The sequence below is a fragment of the Sardina pilchardus genome, chromosome 14 (assembly GCF_963854185.1).
Source record: "Sardina pilchardus chromosome 14, fSarPil1.1, whole genome shotgun sequence".
Classification (NCBI taxonomy): Eukaryota; Metazoa; Chordata; class Actinopteri; order Clupeiformes; family Clupeidae; genus Sardina; species Sardina pilchardus.
Window position 1 is genome coordinate 34,211,370 of NC_085007.1, and position 22,977 is coordinate 34,234,346.

General features: G+C 39.8%; 1 protein-coding gene across 4 annotated transcripts in view; it reads left to right on the plus strand.

Annotated features, from left to right (window-relative positions):
• Positions 1-22,977, plus strand: part of zgc:162472 (uncharacterized protein LOC553495 homolog) — a 138,734-nt gene that overhangs the window by 75,805 nt on the left and 39,952 nt on the right. For all 4 annotated transcript variants that reach the window (XM_062554604.1, XM_062554605.1, XM_062554608.1 and 1 more), the window contains 5 exons: positions 8,541-8,633; positions 16,233-16,342; positions 16,440-16,897; positions 17,077-17,240; positions 17,401-17,650. In XM_062554604.1, coding sequence (XP_062410588.1) covers positions 8,541-8,633; positions 16,233-16,342; positions 16,440-16,897; positions 17,077-17,240; positions 17,401-17,650 — 1,075 coding nt within the window. The remainder of the gene's footprint in view (positions 1-8,540; positions 8,634-16,232; positions 16,343-16,439; positions 16,898-17,076; positions 17,241-17,400; positions 17,651-22,977) is intronic.

A 22,977-nucleotide genomic window follows, 5' to 3' on the forward strand; every position in this document is an offset into this window, starting at 1 on the left:
TGATCCTTTCCGCATCCCATCTCCGCGCTCTCTCTCCCATTCGCTTCCTGGCAGTCTCCACTAAAATTATCAATAAAAGGCATAAATCGCTCCAAAAATATATATATTAAAAAAATGAAAGATGTTCTCAGATTTGCGAATCTTGTATTTTTGCAATGTCTGCTGAAAAGAGCTATATTTTTTCTAAATTTTAAGTTATCTTCTATGTGAATTCGTGATTCAGCATTCACACACACATTTTCAACTTGATTGTGCATTCTCCATTAGTTGCCTAAGCAGCCAGGCTACTGCTCTGCCTCACAAATCGAACAAATAATACAGTAGGCCTAGCCTAATAAAATATGCGAGTTTGAACATTTGCACATGGCACCATCCCGATGATTAAGCAGGTTTATTTCCTATTTCCGAAGGTCTTTCCCCTCTAATCTCGTTATCATTTTGAGATTTCATTCGTGCGCCCTTACGGCGCGAGCGGGCGGGGGGCTGAAAGTACAAATTGCCATGCTAACGATAAACATTGCCCTACGAGTACGAACACAGACGAGAACATCGGAGTACAGAAAACAGTGACGTTTTGTTGTGTCCGTACAATAAAAAAGTAAACTGCAATCACGTTGTTGTGTTTGTTGCAGGACAGGCAGGATTGTCCTTGCAAACATGAACATAAACATGAACATGAAAAGCCTAAAGCAACGTGAATAGCCTAAAGGAATTGAATAGTTCGATGGCTTTGGTCATTTGATGAATAGGCTAGTATGCTATCGATGGCCTCTCAAATTGGCTTTCGCACCTGCTACGTGAATAGCTTGAAGTGTTGTCGATTTGCTCGCAACTAGCTGTTTATTAATAGCCTACTGTAGTTATTACAATGGTTAGCAATTAACAGCTAATAGTTAACATCGTTGTTATTTAGCATTGTTGCTTTTTGTAGGAGTTGGAAAGGAGCCTCAGACCTCTGTATTTTCCAGGTGTGTCATTATTTTCAATTAATTTGTTCAGCTTGCTTCGGGATTTAATTCACTTTTGGTTTGTTTGGCTAGTGGTAATGTCGGTAATGTCGACATTCCTAACCCTGCTCACAAGTGCCACCTGGTGGTTGTTTGGGTCATTGCAGCTTCACTTGGGAAAAATAAATAAAATACTCGTGATTCACACGTGATTCTCATGAGAATCTCACGTGAAAGTGGCCAATGTCAACCAACTCCCACTGTACTCGTATTATGCGCCTAAAAATAGATATTGCGGATTTCAACCCATTCATTCACATTTTTCTTCTAAAATGAATTCATACAAAGTGGATAAAAGTAGAGTAAAATATCCGCGCATACACAAATTCTTACACGTCGGCGTGATACTCAAGCTTTCAGCAGCAATCTCACGCACAAGAAATGTCAGGCCAAATCCATTCTTATTTTTCTTCAATCTGTTCATTATCAGTTGGTGACTAGAATATGCCACAGCATATTATTTATTCAGGAGACGAATTTAAGGTACAGGTAGGCTCTTTAGATCAACTGCAGGTATAGGTCTAAGATCTGTCTGTTTACAACGTTTTCAGCGCAGAGAAATGATCTGCAATGGGCGAAAAAAGCAAAATGCACACCCATTCTTCTCTGTCGGATTGCTCACGAAGTCAACGTGAATTTACACGAAATGTAATTACCTCCGCTAAGGAGGTTATGTTTTCATCTGGGTTTGTCTATTTGCAAGATAACTCAAAAAGTTATGGATGGATTTCATTGAAAATTTCAGGAAGGTCTGAAATGAAAGAAATGATTACATTTTGGGAGTGATCCGGATCAACGTCTAGATCCAGGAGGGGCTTAGAGGAGGTCTGTGCTCTCGAAGTGCTTTTCATGATTACTTTGTGCGCATTATCTGCGAAGGGCGAAAAATGCAAAATGGCAAACCATATATTAAAATAAACGGCAGACTACCAAATAGGAGGATATGAAACATTCGTTTGTAGCCTATAATAAGCCATTCCACTCACAAAACAGTTCGGAAGTCGCAACCAAGTCTATATTTGCAATAATATACGGTAGTAAATGAACAACCCTTTCTCCAGTTGGACGGCCCTGAGGAACTATGTAGGCTAAGCAGCAGAGACGTGTAATAGGCTAATAATTAGTTTTACTGTAAGGTAACCCCCGATATCAAAAGCCCTCAAAAATGAAAAAATGAAAATCTTTAAAATATGTATTGGGTCCTCGTTCAGTTTCAGTGAAGTAGCCCTGTGAGAGAGGAGCGTTAAATCCGACAGACAGAGAAAGTGTGCATTTACAGGCTCACTATTATGCCTATAAGCTATCGTGGCAAGTTCGGTCGGATACGCTACAGTATGTGCAGAAATGAAATGGCTTGGATTTGGTGAGTAGCCTATTCAAGTAATTTTTTTTCCTCCTGAAGTTGGATAGGAAGTGGGCCTATGAATGAAATTATTTCCAGATTCCACTCTGATGTACAGTATAGGTACCTATAGCCTACTAGTCTGTCAATTTCAAGAACAATAAAAAATTTCAAACTAGCTACTAATCAGGGTGATTAGTAATAAACATTTTTTATTAGCTCAGGGGAGGGTATTCCTATATGATCCTATCTAGTGAACGCGCTTCATTCAACCAAATTGTAGTAACGAGACGCTTTAAATTCTCAGTAACGATAACGGCGTTGCAGCGATGAGAAAAGTAATTAAAGCGAGATATGGCAGGTGAAAACATCATAATAATAATAATAATAATACATTTTATTTTTTAAAGCGCCTTTCAAGACACCCAAGGTCGCCTCACAAAACAAAATTCAAAATACAGGCAATTAGCCTACAAACACAAAATAACCAGGTGCCAAACAGAGCGGCGTAATCGCACAGCGTTCCTGTAGGCATAGCCAGCGTACACATGTTTGTGACCTCCGGTCAGTTTCAATATTTTGTGCTAGTTTGCTACCTTAGCATGTATTCTACCTCCCTACTACAGCAATAAAGTCCGATTTGCACATTTAGGTGTTTATTTCATGACATTTTGTCTACTCGCGCCTATATATTTCTCCTAATTTTACCAAAAGTTCCCATTCTAAAGTGTCATGTACTACCGCGACAGTGATCCAAATCATATCGTGTGTGACACCGTTGGAAAGCCCTTTTTCTCCTGCATGACGCTATGCAATCCAAATACGGACATTTACTTTGTATTAGCAACCAATCGCGAAAGTTCAAAGGCGAGTCTAGGCTTAGAACGTATCCCATTGGCTGTGTTTCAAGGCTGTTTTCTCAAAACGAGTTTCTTCTCCCACTCTGAGAACATAATCTCTACTTCTGAAGCACTTACATGCGCCAAACTTTCCAGTCTTATGCCAAACTATGTTTACAAGACTTTTACAGAGGGGTTTGTTGAAATATTATTCCTAACCTGATATGACATTTTATGCTTAAAAACATGGCAAAAAACGATTGTTCAAGGCTATTGACACTATGCTGATTTACAAGACAACAGAAGTAGATATCCATAAACCCCTTCCCATTTTCTCCCATCTAATATATTAACACAATGAAAAAACTATTTTGAACCTGGCTTTATCCAAAACTCAGATTATGTATTTTGAAATATATGCAAATTAGCACATATTTAATGAGATAATGCATAATTTGCATATTTAAACATTAAATAACAAAAAACTTGTAATACATTTTTTTCTTATGTTGATGTAAGTAATCAACTGGGAAAGTTTCATAGTGATATCTGCTAGTTAAAAAAGGTACCCTATTCACCTGTAGTGTCTCGCCTTAATTAGATTACTTCGTTACTGACAAATTAATGCTGTTAGTAACGCCGTTATACTTAAACGCAGTTACTCCCAACACTGAGCACCACCCAGGTGTTTCCTGTCATGATTGAACCACAGATCCAAGGGGCAGAGCCCACACAGGCATTATAACAGAGGGCGCAACCCCAGGAATGACCAGCTGGGTCTTAACAATACTATATACCAGTAACCTTAGGTCAGTATCAACTAGTTGCTTATCAATAATTTACCAAGAAGAAATCACTTATTGAGTAGGAATCGGTTTTGTTCAGTAAGGACCTAATATACAGCATGTGCAATGATGCTTAATACCGTCCTTGTTCAGCACTAGTACACATATTAGTTATGCATTAATGTTCCCTTAGTGAAAGTGCTACCAAAAAATTGGCATCAAAACTACCATCAGGATACTGTTGAAACCTATTGAACATTCTGCTGCCTACATTAAGCTTCATCAAGAAATATAAGTTTTGTCCCATTTTAGGGGCTGCATGGTTCTAAGGTTAGATTAGTGGACCAGTAACGTGAATGATGGAAATTATGTTTCCCACAATATACCGGTCAGAGCATACACTATATTGCCAAAAGTATTGTCACCTGTCTTGACTCACATAGGGTTGGGCTATGTCCCCTTAATTGGCATATGACGATGTTTACAGTAAGCATTACATGGTAATTACCATGTCTCTACAGAAATAAATGTATAACTTTCTACATGGAAATATTAAATATTATATAGGCTATATATGGCCTGATGAAATTGGACAGCTAAGAGACAAACTGACTAGGCTACTGTGTAGAAGATCTGCTCCTTGAAGGCTACACCAACCAGCGGTATACACATTACACATTGCCAGCCTTCGCTGGGCCTAGCAAAAAAGCTAAGATTATATCGCGGTCACTTATCTAAAATCTTATGTAGCCCAGTCTGTATCAAACTCATCCCACGTTATTAGGCTGCAGCTGCTTGCTGACTATGAGGGCCGCGGAGAGTGAAAGTAAGGCTGCAGTCGCCAAGTCTAGTCGAAGTAAATAACAGTTGAAGTAAACAACTTTTACAAATAACAAATCCCGATTGCCACTCCCCTGCTGCTGGGGCTTTTGCTAAATGATAATGCATGAAACACAAGTCTTACAGTGAAAGACGTGGGCTGCTTCTGATCCTATAACGATAACAAAATAAATGGTTAACTCGGTGGAGAATGACTCATTTGGCACTTCAGTGTGCCCAGCAAAAAAAATAGAGCTAGAATTTCCTAGTTGTAACAATAATTCCTTTGGACTATTTTCTGCTTAAACATTATTAGGTTACACTGCCAGACGTGTAGCCTAATAAAGACAATAACACATTCACGTTGCAAGGAGACTTATTTCAACAAGACGGTGGTCTTAGACTAATGCGTCTTTTAATGTTGCACTGTTTAGCTGACACCCTCTAAACGCCCCACACCCCACATGCATCAATTGTAGGCTCAATTTCACAGGCGATAATATCGTCCATCGGCACAAGCCTAGACTCACATTTGAACCTCAGTCACATCCCATCCTTAATCCATAGGGTTTATTATGACGTTGGTCCACTCTTTGCAGCTATAACAGCTTCAACTCTTCTGGGAAGACTTTCCACAAGGTCTAGGAGTGTGTTTATGGGATTTTTTGACCATTCTTTCAGAAGCGCATTTGTGAGGTCACACACTGATGTTTGATGAGCTGACTGGCTCTCAGTATCTACTCTAATTCATCCCAAAGGTATTCTATTGGGTTAAGGTCAGGACTCTGTGCAGGCCAGTCAAGTTCATCCACACCAAACTCTGTCATCCATGCCTTTGTGGTTCTTGCTTTGTGCACTGGTGCACAATCATTTTGGAACAGGAAGTGGCGTGACTAGTGCTGTCCCATTTCGTGGGCACATTTGAATTCAGCTGGCAGCTGATTTTTTTAAGGAGTAGAAATATACAGTGTATCTGAAGAAATCAAAATTCTTATTCTTTTAATAATAGGTAATTTTGCCATGCTCCTTCTGGCAGGAGGACTACCAACGGAGACTAGCCTTTTGGCTGAAATTGGGTGCATTTACATTGTCTTTGTAACATGTCGATTACAGTTTTTCTCAAATGCTAAAACACAAAAGCCAATCCTCTAAACCAAACGACCAGTTGTCTAAACACATTTACGTAATCTAGCCATAATTTTCCAATATCATAAACACATTTCACATGAAGACACAATTCATAAAACACAATCCTCCGTTCTCATAAATCTAAACACATTTTTCCTTGCTAAAACACATGTTGCAAAAGAACATATTCTCTAATGAAAGTTCATGTGATGCAAAATGCTTGCCACAGTCAGCAATAACTGAACACAATGAACACACCTGGCGTCATTTATTATACACAACGACTCCAAATTGAAGACTCTTGGTGACTGTGGTGTGTGTGTGTGTGTGTGTGTGTGTGTGTGTGTGTGTGTGTGTGTGTGTGTGTGTGTGTGTTTGAACTTCACACCCTGATCATGTTTTCAAGAGTACTGTTGTGTGCAATAGATTCTGTTTTTTCCATCGAGTTGTGTTACAGTAGTGTACTTGCAGAATTTTCTGTACTCTTCATATGAAACTCACAACTCTAAATGCCTAATCCTCTGCAGAGATCTAAGAAGATCCGTTACTCTAAAGTTTAAAAAAAAATATGCATTGGCAGTTACAGTGGCTATAGTAAGTATTCATACCCATGCTAAAGTTGACTAAAAAGAGGAATATAAAATCATCTTTAAGAATTGATTGTAATGCCTTAATTCAAAAAATGAGTAAAAATCAAACCGCTAAGGACACTAATTTTCTTTGTGATTGAAGAATGTATCGTAAATAGATAAATGTTCTTCCTTAAATACAGGGAGCATAAGTAATTGACCCCTATGTTAAATTCCCATAGGAGCAGGAGGATTTTTTATATGTTTTTATTTTTAAAGGCCAGCTATTTCATGGATCCAGGACATTATGCATCCTGATAAAGTTCCCTTGGCCTTTGGAATTAAAATAGCCCCACATCATCACATACCCTTCACCATAGCTAGAGATTGGCATGTTAGCCTATTAGCCTGTTTGATTTGCATTGAGCTCAATGAGCATCAAACAGGCTAATAGGCTAACTGGAAAAAGCACCATGCCAATCTCTAGCTATGGTGAAGGGTATGTGATGATGTGGGGATATTTTAATTCCAAAGGCCAAGGGAACTTTATCAGGATGCATAATATCCTGGATCCATGAAAAAGCTGGCCTTTAAAAATAAAAACATATAAAAAATCCTCCTGCTCCTATGGGAATTTAACATAGGGGTCAATTACTTATGCTCCCTGTATTTAAGGAAGAACATTTATCTATTTACGATACATTCTTCAATCACAAAGAAAATTAGTGTCCTTAGCGGTTTGATTTTTACTCATTTTTTGAATTAAGGCATTACAATCAATTCTCAAAAGATGATTTTATATTCCTCTTTTTAGTCAACTTTAGCATGGGTATGAATACTTACTATACCCACTGTATGAAACAAGGAACCTTCTCACAAATTGAGCATTGTGTTTTAAATTGTTTTGCTGTAGTGTGTAATGATGTGTATAGTGTTTACATTTTTGAAAGCTTCGAGCTGCTCTTTTGGTGTGAAAGTTTGAGTTTTGAAGTGAGAAGGTGTGGTTGTGCTTATGTAGCTTTAGAAAAGGGTATTGTGTTTAGACATTGGGGAACATGGAGGAAACGTTTGTGAAATTTGAGAAAAACTGTAATCTTGCTAACAGACAGACAGACAAACAGACAGACAGACAAACAAACAAACGCCGGTGCCCGATGAAAACATTAACCTCCTTGGCAGAGGTAATAATAACATCTTTGAAGAAAAGCTTATGGAGCCAGTCTAATAATTGTTAAATAAAGAAGTGTTGTATCAAGATAAAGAAATAGTTGTGAAATCATTTTACTTATTTTAAGACATCTCTTTCTGAGAACAAGCACATTTGTATGCCAGTGCTTGAAGTAAATTTGTCCTTAAAACAAGCAAACTTGTCTGCCAGTGAGTAAATTTGTCTTAACTAGAAAAGCACTCTGAGAGCGCAGACCTCCGCCAAGCGAAAACATAACCGCCTCCTGGATCCAGACGGTGAATGTAATTATTTCTTCCTTGGGTCATTTCAGACCTTTCTTGAAAATGTAATTGAAAAACATCTATAACTTTTTTTTTTTTTTTTTTTTTTTAAGATTTTTTTGGGGGCTTTTTATGCCTTTAATTGTACAGGACAGTAGAGAGTATGACAGGAAACGAGCGGGATAGAGAGTAGGGATGGGATCCGGAAAGGACCACGGGGCGGGAATCGAACCCGGGTTGCCGGCGTGCGGTGCAGGTGCCCCAGCCAGTCGCGCCACGGCTGGGGCCACATCTATAACTTTTTGAGTTATCTTGCTAATAGACAAACAAACAGACAAACATACAAATAAACCCTGATGGGAAATAAAACCTCCTTGGCGGAGGTACTCCTTAAAATAAGTCGGTCTTCTTTAATTAAGTCAAAAAGATCTTTTGAGAGAGCACTAAGTAAGTCCTTTCATACTAAAAGAAAATAGATTTTTTGATCTTAATATAAGATTAATAATACTTGGTTAGATTTCATTTTTTGCAGTGCAGAGATGTTACAAATGATATTTTAATGAAATGTACATACTTGACTTACATTCTCATATTATCCTTAGCATCTGAGGAAAGTTATAAGGAGGCAGCCCAAACCCTGCTGACCATTGGGAACCCAGGTCATGTAAGACAGATGAACTGTGCACCTAATTCCGGTAAGTTGAACACTATATGTTAAAGCCATGTCAAGAACTGCACATTGGTATGCTGAAATTATGTGCATGTCTTTGTATGTTTTTATCCTGAATACTTTGTATTGGTAATTGGTATGTAGCTTTTTTTATTTAATGAAACGAGACTCTGGCCAATTCTCATCTGTCACTTGAATAATTCCAGGATGTGCCCTATTACTCCTGAATGATTGAAGTGAGCTTGCTTTGTAGATGTAGCTGTAGAAAGCAATGGGCCATGGATGCTAACTATTAAATTAATTGTAGGAGCCACTTATGATGATCTGCCAAGTCCACAGAAGCTCAGTCAATGGTAGGGTCAATATGGAAACTAAGATATGCGTGGGTCATTGCCCTCCTAAAGCATCTTTTTTGTGGTTGTAAAAGAAGCTCAGAAGCACAGAAGTTCAGTGTTTCTTCACCTGGAGACACAATCAGGTTTTAAAATAACTGGCGGGTTTGCTTGAGAACAAGAAAGTTGAGGTTAATTATTTGCTAACAAATAACGGGGGCTGTAGAATTTGTTTTTGTAAGAGGGATAGAAAATTGTCCATTGACAGATTGGAAACTCCTGGTGGATGTTGGAAGGTAACTGCGAGTTTCATGTTGTTGTAACTGCTTTAAGACCAGGCATGGTGGCGTAGCTGGAGACTGAGCCTACCTTACTGAGTTAACTATTACCTTAGCCTTATGCTACTGCCCTTCATTCTGTTCTTACTGTTCTGTATTTTCATTATTTTTATGTTATTTGTTGAGTGCTGTACTTTGACAGCAAAGATTAAAATTCCTTGTTTGTTTGCGCAAACCTGGCAAATAAAGCTGATTCTGATTATGATTATTGCTAAACATAATCCAAACTTTTGACAGTTGTAAAATGTAACGTGGAGTTCAAAGGTGTCACTGTTTGGGAGTAGCCTGCCGTTTGGGAGTATGCTAACTAGGGGTGGCACGGTTCACAAAATCTACGGTTCGGTTCGTATCACGGTTTAGGGTCACGGTTTTCGGTTCGGTACGGTTCTTGTTATTTTTTCTTTTACTCTTTAACACTCCAGAAACATACTTCAGCATATAGCTTAATCATCCACAATTAGGCTAGAGTATTTAGAGAATAGTTATCATGTAATAATGCACAAACTGAATTTGACTTCACATAAAGCACATTATTGTCTGAGGAAACTTTAAGCTACAGTTGAGATTTTGATAAAGCAAGAGGGAAGACATTGATGATTTCAACAATCTTTTCATTTATTTGGCAGGGATGGTGCACCAGCACAAAATGCAGGTCGTCCTCCCATATTTGTCATTGCATCGCCTTTTTATTGCTCTCCTTTCATATAGTGTGAATGATTTTTTAACAAGATGTAAAGCTTGTCTTTATTTGAAACACACACACATTATGTAATTATTTATACATTCTATATAGGCTACTGACATGTCTGATATTCATAACAGCAAACTTTATGCAGATTATAGCCTACTATTCATTATAACTCCACCTCTTAAATTCAGCTGACTGGCTGAAGCCTCAAAATATTGTAAACAAAGTAGCAGGCTAAGCTCATCATACTCTACTGGTTGAACTGTTCAGTTTCCCCACATGTGTTTTAGTTTCAAGGTAAGCTAATACTTTTTCTCCTTGGGACAGGCCCTTTTAAGCCTTGGAGTTGAAAACATTGGTATTGAGATGGTCAGTCAACTTGAATGCAAGAGTTTTTATCAAATGTCTGCAGCATAGCCTTCTAATGATGCTAACCGTATTTAACAGTAATTTAGCTAATCGTGGAATATGACATCATGAGGGCAATTAGGGCAATTAGAGTCTTGTGCCAGGTGTTCTGGCCACCTGCTCCTTAGTGTTGTCACGATACCAAAATTATTGTTTCGATACCGATACCAAGTCAAGAATTGCGATTTCGATACTTTTGCGATACTTTTCCTGAAAAGGGAGAAACACTCTCAAATGTCATTGATGTGCTTTATTTTGAAACTGGGGCAACATTCTAATCATAACACACTAATAATTGAACATATGAACAGCAAATATATTAAACATTTGAACAAAATATGAAATATAAAGATATAAAAAATAAATGAGAGCAATGACATTCAGGGTAAAACAATAATAAATTTAGCAGCATTATTCACTTGTCATAAGAAACTTAAGTTACCTGTAATAAACATAAATAACAAATTAAAGCGATGGTATCAAGTAAAAAAGAAAAGAAAAACTTAGCTGCATTATTTTTAGCTGCATTTAAATTTTAGCTGCATTATTTTACACCCAAACCTGAGTCTCTAAAGAGCATTAGCCCTAGAATGGCCCGCAGATGCTAATTTCTTACTCTGTTCTATCTTACTCTTGTTTAAGTTCTTGGCCAAAAACACTAGCATGTCCAAATGTTCTTCCGTAAGCCTAGAACGTCTTGGGCTGCAGATGTTCCTGACGTGCTGAAGACACGTTCAGAGGCACAACTAGATGCCGAAATGCAAAGATTCTTCTTTGCGAAGTGAGCTAGTATGGGCAGTTGTGCCTCATGTTGACTCCACCAGGCCAGGGGATCCTCTGCAGGGCTGATCTCTTTGAATTGCTTGTAGTCAACAAACTCACCATTTAATCTCTCTAGGTGTTGCAGGTGTGGGAGAATGTTGCCTCATATCAGAATGATCTTCCCCTTTCTTCTCTGAGGTTATGGTGCAGAGCAAACTTTTTAAGTCTCTCGTATTTCTCTTTGGTGCAGCACCTGTTCCTCTAGGGTCCACTGGGCTGTGGGGTGGAAGCTGAACGGCATCAGCTTTAAGGAACAGTTCCCTCTTGACATCCTCTTCCATATTTACAAACGTCCCTTTAAATCTTGAATCAAGGAACGTAGAGGTGTTCAGTGTCATCCGCAGGTTTTCATCATCATACCTTTTCTCAAAATCTCCTCTAATTTTGTTTTTCATTTCTCGGGCCAAGGGGCGGTCATCTTCCTCGTCTATTAGGCATGCTTTGATTTTCCACAGGAGTGGCAGGACTGAGGATATGGTGGTTTCTTTCTCTCCACTCAGGGCATCAGTGAAGTCACTGAGTGGAGCCAAGACATCCCTCACAATTTCTAGAGTGGTCATGTCTGTGTCTCTGGGCATCAGGTGCCACTTCTTACGGTCCTCAGCCAGAACAGCAGAGACAGCTTGGTGGAACCCCATCGGGTGGGTTCATCATGAATTAAGGTATGTTGTGGCAGGTTTAAAGACTTTTGCTAGTCTTTGAGCAGTCGAGACATCTTGCTTGATCTGGAGAAGCCTGACACAGTCTTACGGAGCCTGGACAGACAGCTTGCCACACGGATCAATATCTATGGCTTTATTCACTGCCAAATGCAGATTGTGCCCAAAACAGGGTATCCAGGTGTATTCACTGAAAGCTTTGCGGTTATTTGATGCATTATCTGTTGTAATTCCAGCCAAATTGGCCATATCTAGCCCCCAGGAATCTGTGATAATTTCCTCCAGGGCTTCTTTTAGAGTGTCTGCTGTGTGGTCAGAGTACAATGCAGAGCACCCTAAACACCAGGATTGCATCTCCCAGGACTGTGTAATGAACTGGACTGTTACTGCCATGTAAGTGTCCACAGTTCTGCTGGTCCAGAGATCTGTGGTGCAGGAGAAAAATGTATTTGGTGTATGCCTAAGTTGTGCACTGATAATCGATCTGGTTTCAGTGTACATCTTGGGAATTTCATTGTACATGAAAAAATTCCTGGATGGGACATCATATCTTCTGTCAAGATTTTGCATAAGGTTTCTGAACCCAGCTTTTTCCACTATATAAACTGGCACTTGATCCAAACAGATGAATTCTGCTACTGCCCTGTTAAGCCGTTTTACCTCCCTGGACTCCCTGGAGTACTTGCTGTGCTGCTCAAACATAGCTTGGAGGGTTGGCTGCTGGGTTGACTGCTGCCTTTGAGGAGTTGCTCTTCCGGAGCCCGTGGCTGCAGACTGCTGTAGCAGAACAAAATAGTTTATGTGTGATAATAACAATAACTTGTGACTAACTTAACATCTCTAGGCTATGCAGTGGTAGTGATAATTGCCAACATGAACCATAACATTACCATAATTCATAGGAAATAATGAGTTAACCTAATGTTGTTTAAGCTGTGAGATATGGATTAATATAGGCTAATGTTTCCTGTACATCAATGTATGATTTTTGTTATGGTTAATTTTATATTTGAGTCCACAATTTCTTACAAGGCGTTTCACCTAGGCCTACTAACACCTCCTAATTTGCTTACAGTACTGTGCTCTTTAAATGCTGTAATAACCTAGACTAAATAAATCACTGACAAACATACACATGCTCTGATTATAATCATATAGCCTATAGATCGCCTCGATCGTCAAACTACGGTGGTGCAAAATAGTGACTTGTCACTCAAAATAAACTATAGCCTTCTCATTTTACTTATTTTAAGGGCATGAACGTGATCATGTTATCTTTCACATACTAACCTGTCGGTCTTTAAACTCCTTGTGCAACTCGGCGTGCTTGTCGGCCAAGTGTTTTGGCAAGTTCGAGGTGTTGCCTCCCTTAGTTTGGAATTGTTTGTAACACTGACGACAAACAGGTCTCGACTTATCGGTAGCTTTGCCCTCACTGTCAGCAAGGTAGGCAAAGTACCTTCAGATCTCACTCCTCGCGTCATCTTTGTCAACCAGTCGTGGACCGGCGGCTACTGTATCACTCGCACATGTAGCCATCCTTGTAGTGTTTGTCAAATGACCGCTGCAGCAGCAGCTTCCTTGCTGCGTGCGTGAGGAGAAAAAAACACAGACGGCCATAGGGAGGCACTGGAAGCGTGCGTTGCGCACACCAACATGAAATACGTCTCTTACAAATCTGGAACACGGAAATTCTGAAAAGTATCGATACTAATACATTTAGGAATCGTGACATTTTTACTTTCCAAGAATCGCGATGCTTTTGAAGTATCGGTGCACCGTGCAACACTACTGCTCCTCCAACTGTCATTTCTCAGGCTTTAAGCATACAATCTCTCTCTGAAGACTACATATCCTGTTCAACTCTGTCCTGTGCTCAAAACTGTTTCAAAATAAAAGTCCTCACTACAATAATTCACTATTAAATCATTTAAACTACTCAACTATTTGACTGTTTGGCCATTCTAACTGTCAGTTGTCATCAACTATCACTCCCTCCAAATGTTTCCTCTGTCCGAAACTGTTTCAAAATAAAAGTCCTCACTAAGATAATTTACTATTAGTTAATTCAACTATTTAAACTACTTAACTGTTTAACTGTTTGGCTATTCCAAATTCCAACTGGCAGTTTTTTATCAATTATGACTCCCACCAACTGTTTCCTCCACCCAAAACTGTTTCAAAATAAAAGTCCTCGCTACAATTAATCACTATTAAATAATTGAACATTTAAACTACTCAATTAATTAACTGTTCAGCCATTTTAACTGCTAGTTGTCATCAACTATGACTCCCACCAGCTGTTTCCTCTGCCAACAAATGTTTCAAAATAAAAGTCCTCACTATAATAACTCCCTATTATATAATTTAACCATTTAAACTACTCAACTAATTAACTGCTAAACCATTTCAACTGTCAGTTGTCATCAACTTTGACTCCTGCCAACTGTTTCCTCTGCCCACAACTGTTTCAAAATAAAAGTCCTCAGTACCATAATTCCCTATTGAATAATGTAGCCATTTAAACTACTCAACTATTTAACAGTTCATTCATTTTACTTGCCAGTTGTCATCAACTATGACTCCTGCCAACTGTGTCCTCTGCCCACAATTGTTTCAAAATAAAAGTCCTCAGTACCATAATTCCCTATTTAATAATTTATCCATTTTAACTATGCAACTATTTAACTCCTTAACCGTTCAAAATTACAGTTATCATCAACTTTGACTCCTGCCAAGTTTTTTCTCTCTCTCACCTCTATCTTTGTGCTTTGATCACATTTGAAACAATACAGTATTTAACAAAATGTTACTCCACAGCATTGGCATTTTCATGCACTCGTAATTCCCCGGAATTACATTCTCTAGTTTTTGTTGTTGTTGTTCCAGGGTTAGGGCTTCGAAAGGGGCTTCGTCATAAAACGCGGCTCAGGCTGTACAATGTTTACACTTGTACCATAACACTTTCAGTTTCGTTGCTGCTTCGGCCATCAACACACACACGCTAGTTTGGGCTCTCACTGAATAGGAAGTGGTGGGGGAAGTGAGATGCCGTAAAGCAGACGAATTTTGTAGTTCTTTTTGTGCTTTGGTTCCTACCCGAAACCCAAAGTTCCGTAGTGCCAGGAAAAGCGATACAGACACCGTCAGGCTATGGCAGACTTGTCATTCAACCTATTGTAAATCGAAGTACCATCACAAGGGTCTTGGAAATATAATATAAAGGTTGATAAACTACGTGGTGTTGCTTTAAAACTGTGTGGGACTGTTGAGTGGGCCAGAGACAGGTTAAAGATGTTGGTGAAGACACCAACCAACTGCTCCGAGCAGGCTCAAAACCAACGCCCGGGAAATCCATCAGGGCCAGCAGCTTTCCTAGCATTCACCCTGCACAGGATGTCGCAGACCTCTGAGGTGGATAATTGGAGTATGTCCTCGTCTGGTGAAACAGCTGACTTGAAGGCTGCCTCCTTGTTTTCCGTGTCAAATGAAGCATAGAAGTGGTTCAGCTCGTCTGGGAGGGAAGAGTTGCATGGAGATTTGTTGGTGGTTTGTATGTAGGCCTTGCCACATACGCCGGGGGTTGGAGGAGTTGAAGTGCTCTTCAATCATTTTCTTGTAGGTGTATTGGCCCTGGATATCTATTTCCTCAGGAAATGGATTTGGCTGAGCTGTAGGCCTCCTGGTCTCCCAACCTGAAGGCTGCATACCTAGCCTTGAGGAGAAGGCGAACGTTTTCGTTCATTGAGGGTTTGTGATTGGGGAATAGATTGGGGAATAAACACTGTTTATGTGTAGTCCCTCGACACACTTGTTAATATAGTCCAGGACAGAGTTGGTGTAAGTGTGAATGTTTGTTTGGGAGTCCGTGGTGGCGTCAGCAGCAAACACTTTCCAGTCAGTGTGTTCTGAGTGTAGTTTGCATCTTCCATCCAGACCTTCACGGTTTTTGTTGTTGGCTTCACACATTTGATGACTGGGCAGAAGAAACCAAGAGAGGTGGTCGGACTGGCTAAGGTGGGGGAGGAGTGTGACTTTGTAGGCGCCAGGCACCTTTGTGTAGACATGGTCCAAGATTTTATTGTCTTTGGAGGAAGCAGGAGGAGGAGGAGAAGTACGACCGTTAAATTGATGAATGAGCTGCAAAATGATGCTATTCATTGGTAGTGTGAGGAAGAGGGTCTCTACAGACAAATTGATGTATTGTGAACTTTGAAAGTGTCCAGATAGTCTAATAATAAGGACCATTGTTGCCAGTGTTTTAGCTTCCTTTGTATTCCTGTAGCTTCAAATCAATTGATGCGTTCAACTTCCTGCAGCGTGGCGCAGATCTGGCTGAACATATTGCATGTCTGTATTTTTCTTCCACAAATGCAGCTCAGGAACAGTCCACTAGTACACATGCAGACCATAGAGGAACAGATGTTTCTTCAGAGTCTGAGACTCCTGTCCATGGAGCCTCATTTACTGGCAGAAATTCAAGACCGGTATATGAATTAGTAAATCAAGATAACAAATAACATTTGAAAAAATTGCCATGATACTTTTTGTAATCTATACTAACAATTACTTATTTTTCAACAGGGAGTTGAGGTCTCAACAGATGTGTCTCAGCTGGCAGAAACTAACTCCGAGGAGCCAATATTCATCATCTCCCTGACTGAAATATCACCATCCTTCATAGAAACACTTCCCCCTGACACTGACCCCCCCCTTTCCCACACTGAGCTACTCCTATGTAATCCAGAACCTCTCCCATCTCTCACAGAAACTCTACCCTCTGATGCAAAGACTCTTCCATGTGTCACTGGCATGCTTCCCTCAAATGCAGAATGTCTGCCATCTTTTTCACATATGTGCTCATCTTCCCATGAGCCCTCCACATCTCTTACAGAGCCCCATAACTTGGAAATTTTCCCTTCACTGAAAGAGCCCCCTCCTCCCATTACAGATAATCCTCCCACTGTTGTAGGGCCTCTGTGTTGCGTCACAAAACCCAATCCAATGATCGCACAATTGAACACAAGGCTGGAAGTGCAAGGGTGAGCAATTCACTGCATGAATCCTATGTTCTATGCTTCTCTGCCCCTTTGTTTCTCTCAGTGTCTTCTGCTCATATCACTTTTTCAGTTGCTTTGTCTCTCAAACAGTCCCTCTCAATACCTATGTCATGCCATGTGTCAAATGTTTGTGTTTCATCAATTTTGTCTTTGTCCACTAGTAATGGAGATATCATTGAGACTGATAGAAGAGCAGTGCCTCATCTGATGGTCACTGATGTTCTGGTATCTGTGCCAGAGGAAGGAGACAAGAATAAACAACTTGAGTGCAATATAGACATCTCATCACCAAATCTCACGCTAGAGACTTCAGACATCCATCCTGGTAAATGCGGACTTTGATTTTTGCCTTCAAGATAATAGTTTGCCTCATAAAGATGTATCAACTGAGGGCATGGTAGATTGGGGGCATGGTAGATTGGGCATGAATTGTCATCCAATTGTATGGTCAAGTTTGTGTTAAAGTTTGACTTTCTGTGTTCCAGGCACGACACCGGTGCTATCAGGTCTGTCTTCAAGACAGGTTTCAGCTAAGTGCATCCAAGGAAAGACTCCTCCTGTTTCTCAAATTTGCAAAACTGATCAGTCAAGGTGTACACCTTCATCTTGTGTGAACTTACGAGAAAGTAGAGTCAAAGACATTCAGAAGCAGCCTGAGGGAGTCACAGTTGTTGATTTGGAAGAAATTGAGTCTTTATATGACACTACTCCTGTCATGCCTATTGCTATTAATAGGTAAGTGTGTCTCATTAAAAAAAAAAAAAACAATTTAAATCTAATACAACTCCAGTGACCGATTTTGTGTGATTATAATGTTTGTTCATGGCTAATCATATATTATATATAGTATCAATATTCATTCATACAAAGGTTTCTCAATGGCCGAGGTACATAAAACAATGGAGGGGTGCTGGGACCTCTGGATTAGGGTTGGGCACCGAAACACGGTTCTAGTATGTCACCGGTGCTGACGCAAACGGTAGTAACCACACCGAATAACAACGTGGATTTCAGTGCCTCATTTCGGTGCTTAATTTAAATGGCTTTTTTTTTTTTTTTTTTTTAATACGATGCTTCACTGCACGTCATGCATGTGCCATATCTAACGTCTTGCTCTGATACCACCACATCCAGATACAGTTAGCCAACAGAAACACTATGCTTAAAGCAGAGGGATGCACCCCACAGGTTGGACAGTGTTTGAGAGGTCACGTGAGCCCATACCAAGTAGGTTACTTTAAAGCAATATCACGAGCTCTTGTCAAAATCTAGCATTAACTACACAAAAGGCTATGAAACAACATCAACAGTATAGCCTTACACAACAATAACCTTGCTAATGCGCTAACTGGGATCTATTTGAAATGTTATCAGCAAAGTTGTAATGTGAAAACTTTGTTTCACGGTGTGTTCCTTACACATTTGACATGACATTATTTTTTTATATGCTTGAGGCCAATATAGTATCACAACGAATATGAAGATCACGCTAAATGTTAGCTTGCAGAACTATAAATATCCAGGTTACAAACATACCTGTGCGATATCCCTGAGCTGTCAAATAGGCTAACCATCTCCGGCGTATGGTACCGTTAATTAAGCTGGAGGAAGACATCAGATTTGTTGAAGCATTTGGGAACACACTGAACGAACTTGAAAGCAGAGTCCCTCGACGTTACATTAGGTGGAAATGCGTTGTCCACGACCTGGCAGTTCATATGGCAAGCCATTTTAACATACCTTATAGCAAGCCACTTAACTCATTGGCTGCCAGCGATTTTCAGTGCAGAGCGCTCCATACTGCCAGACGTTTTACAGCATTTTGACTGTTTTTCCAAGATCCAACGAACGGTGAGCTTTATGACTATGTAAACACCGAAGGTACCAAATGAAAGAGTAGACTCTCTTCTTTCACCAGGAAAAAACGGTTTGTTTCTATCGTTTTCCGTTCTTTAGTAATCGTCAGTAGAACATGGGTTAGTTTTGCTAAAAACACCTGTTTTTGACCAAAAAATTGAGAAAACAATCTTTTTGTGAAAATCAACTTTTTAACGTTAGCGTTTCAGTAGTATGTCAACCACGATTGCACTGTTATCTCGTCAGTCTCGTCAAGGTTGCTAGGGACTCTGATGGTCGCTATAGACTCTGAACAGGACGGTAGACTTAGCAAGCTAGCACTAGCAAAGTTGTTGTTAGTCTATATAGCAATATCCAATGTAAATGGATCATACCTTTCACGTGTTTTCCATCCTTGATGTAAGAAGTAAGCATATTTATTCCCTGCATCGCGTGCAAACTAGATCCACTGTAGTCGATCTTCAGTGAGTTTGCTTGTTGTATATGTCTCTGCATGTGCACTCTAGGCAGATACTAATCATCCGAATGGCACTGCTGCCATCTTGCGGTTCGGATCGCTAGTAAAATCTGTTTACAAGCCTGAAACTCTGCCAGATCGTTCCCAAGCCCACCCAGGAGCCCTCCCCATTGAAAAAGGCAATTGACGTCTATAGACGTATGTGTCTAAATTGACGTTTAAAGACGTCAATGGCAGTGAATGAGTTAATGGATGAACATGGAAGCAGAGCTTATTGATAGTGAATTGAGTATAACAGTTCAATTTCATGTTAAAATTTGTCTTATCAATATAGTAAAAATAATAATAATATATATATATACAGTACAGGCCAAAAGTTTGGACACACCTTCTCATTCAAAGAGTTTTCTTTATTTTCATGACTATGACTATGAAAATGGCAGATTCATACTGAAGGCATCAAAACTATGAATTAACACATGTGGAATTATATATTTAACATAAAAGTGTGAAACAACTGAAAATATGTCTTATATTCTAGGTTCTTCAAAGTAGCCACCTTTTGCTTTGATTACTGCTTTGCACACTCTTGGCATTCTCTTGATGAGCGTCAAGAGGTCACCAGAAATGGTTTTCCAACAGTCTTGAAGGAGTTCCCAGAGATGCTTAGCACTTGATGGCCCTTTTGCCTTCACTCTGCAGTCCACACGGTGGTTGGAACCAAAGGTCTCAGATTTTGACTCATCAGACCAAAGCACAGATTTCCACTGGTCTAATGTCCATTCCATGCGTTCTTTAGCCCAAACAAGTCTCTTCTGCTTGTTGCCTGTCCTTAGCAGTGGTTTCCTAGCAGCTATTCTACCATGAAGGCCTGATTCAGGCAGTCTCGTCTTAACAGTTGTTCTAGAGATGTGTCTGCTGCTAGAACTGTGTGGCATTGACCTGGTCTCTAATCTGAGCTGCTGTTAACGTGTGATTTCTGAGGCTGGTGACTTGGATGAACTTACAGCGCCCTCCACAATTATTGGCACCCCTGGTTAAGATGTGTTCTTTAGCTTCTGATAAATTCATTTTTTTTCAAAATAATATAGGACCACAATGAAAAAAAGCGTAAAATCCAACCTTTAATACAAGTGCATTTATTTAGAAGGACAAAAATCCCACATTAAGAAATTATTTTACATCAAATCATGTGTGCCACAATTATTGGCACCCCTGATTAGGGCTGAACGATATATTGCATTTGCGATAATATTGCGATATGATGAAGTGCAATTTTCTAACCGCAAAGGCTGCGATTACCCTATGCGATTACCCTCTGGTCACGTGACATGAGTAGCAAATATTTTAAACAGTCTATCAGAGAGTGAACTCGGCAAGCTGCTCGATAGAACCATTGAACCAACATTTTTAAGAGTGCGACTGAAACAAATTCTAGGTTGCACTGGTGCACCTGCGCTGCTCGGGTGAAAGCATGAATGTCTTTCGCAAGTTTTCATTGTAGACTATGCGTGCAAATTCACCAAACGGTATAGATTCAAACCCCTCTCCTTGGCCCGCTTTCTCTCCCTCTCCCTCCCTCTCTCTCTCTCTGTCGTGCGCGCTCAATGGACACCCGCCCCTCGACATGCACATTCAATCCAAATAAAACATTCACAATCGTGAAAGCAATGACGCATAGAAGACGATTAGCTAAATTATATATAAAATCCGGTTAGCACCATTATTAGCATGCTGCAGACATCTAAAACTCTTGCGTTCAAATTGACTGATCATCTCAATACAGATGTTTTCCAACTTCAAGACTCAAAAGGGCTTATCCCAAGGAGAAAAAAGTATTTATCTACCTTGAAACAGACGTGGGGAAACTGACCCGTCCAAACAGTAGACTATGATAAGATAGCCAACTATGCTACTTTGTTTACAATATTTTGAGGCTTCAACCAGACAGCTGAATTAAAGAGACGGAGTTGGAATAGTCAGTGCAGTGTGCTGTGCAGCCATGAATATCAGGAATTTCTGTATGCAGAACATATCACGTTCATTAAAGTGAATTATCTGAAAAACTGCGTAATATATTTAGGCTATTAATATTTTCATATTTTTGCAATCTGCACTTTTGTTTGTGTGACTTGTTACTGACTTTCATTTTAATCTTTACACCAGGCTTCCTTGTACTAGTAGCCTACTTTATGTTCTGATATGTAGGCCTACAAGGTTGAAAGTTCAAAATATAGGCCTACTATTGTGGCTGAAGTAGCTAGTTAAAAAAAAATGTCATCCATCAATTCATGCATCACCTGTCATCATAACAGAGGTATGACTTCCAAGAAATAAGAGTTTATTTTTAATCTAATATAGCCTATTGCCCATGCTATATGATTTACTGTTTTTGTTGAAAAATTCGCAAGACAAACACCTTAAAAAATAATGCCATATCGCATCGCAATCGCAATATTGGCAAGAAAAATCGCAATTAGATTATTTTCCATAATCGTTCAGCCCTACCCCTGATGTAAATGCTTTGTACAACCCCCTTTTGCTAATAAAACAGCACCTAATCTTGTCTTATAATGTTTCACAAGATTAGAGAAAACAGAAAGAGGGATCTTCGATCATTCCTCTTTGCACAAAATCTCCAAATCATCCAACGACCTGGGTTCTCTCCTCTGCACTCTCCTCTTCAACTCACCACACAGGTTTTCAATGGGGTTGAGGTCTGGGAACTGAGATGGCCATGGTAGGAGCTTGATACAGTGTCTGGTGAACCATTTCTGTGTAGACTTGGCCATATGTTTAGGGTCATTATCTTGCTGAAAGACCCAGTGACGATCCATCTTCAGCTTTCGGGCAGAGGCCACCAGATTTTGATTTAAAATGTCCTGGTATTTCAAAGCATTCATGATGCCATGCACCCTAACAAGGTTCCCAGGCCCTTTGGAAGATAAACAGGCCCACAGCATCACCGATCCTCCCCCATACTTCACAGTGGGCATGAGGTGCTGTTCTGCATACTCATCTTTTTGTTACGCCAGACCCACTTAGAGTGTTTGTTGCCAAAAAGCTCTAACTTTGTCTCATCTGACCAAAGCACACGGTCCCAGTTGAAGGCCCAGTATCGCTCCAGACGTTTGTGCTTATGATTTTGAGTGAGAAAGGTTGTTTTCCCTGCATGCCTCCCAAACAACTTGTTGGCATGTAGATAGTGCCTGATGGTTGTTTTGGAGACTTTGTGACCCCAAGATGCAACCATTTGATGCAATTCTGTAACAGTGAGTTTTGGAGATTTTTTTATTTCTCTTACCATCCTCCTCACTGTGCGTGAGGCAAAATAAACATGCGTCCTCTTCCAGGCTTGTTTACCACTGTTCCAGTTGTTTTAAACTTCTTAACGATTCCTCTGACCATAGATATGGGCAGGTGTGCGAGTGGCTATTTTCTTATAGCCATTGCCTTACTTGTGAAGGTCGACACACATCTGCCTTACTTGAACAGTGTGTTCCTTTGTCTTTCCCATGTTGAAGAGAAATGGCCTCTGTGTCACGTCATATTGATACCCCAGGGAAACAGAATGTTAAGAATTACTAATTAAATGTTCCTACATACTCTGATTGACTTTGTAAACTACTGTAGAAATGACAGAAATGACAGAAATACTTTAATTACATTTATTTCCTAGGAATTGTTAGGGGTGCCAATAATTGTGGAACAGGTGATTTTTATGAAGAATAATTATTTCTTAATGTGG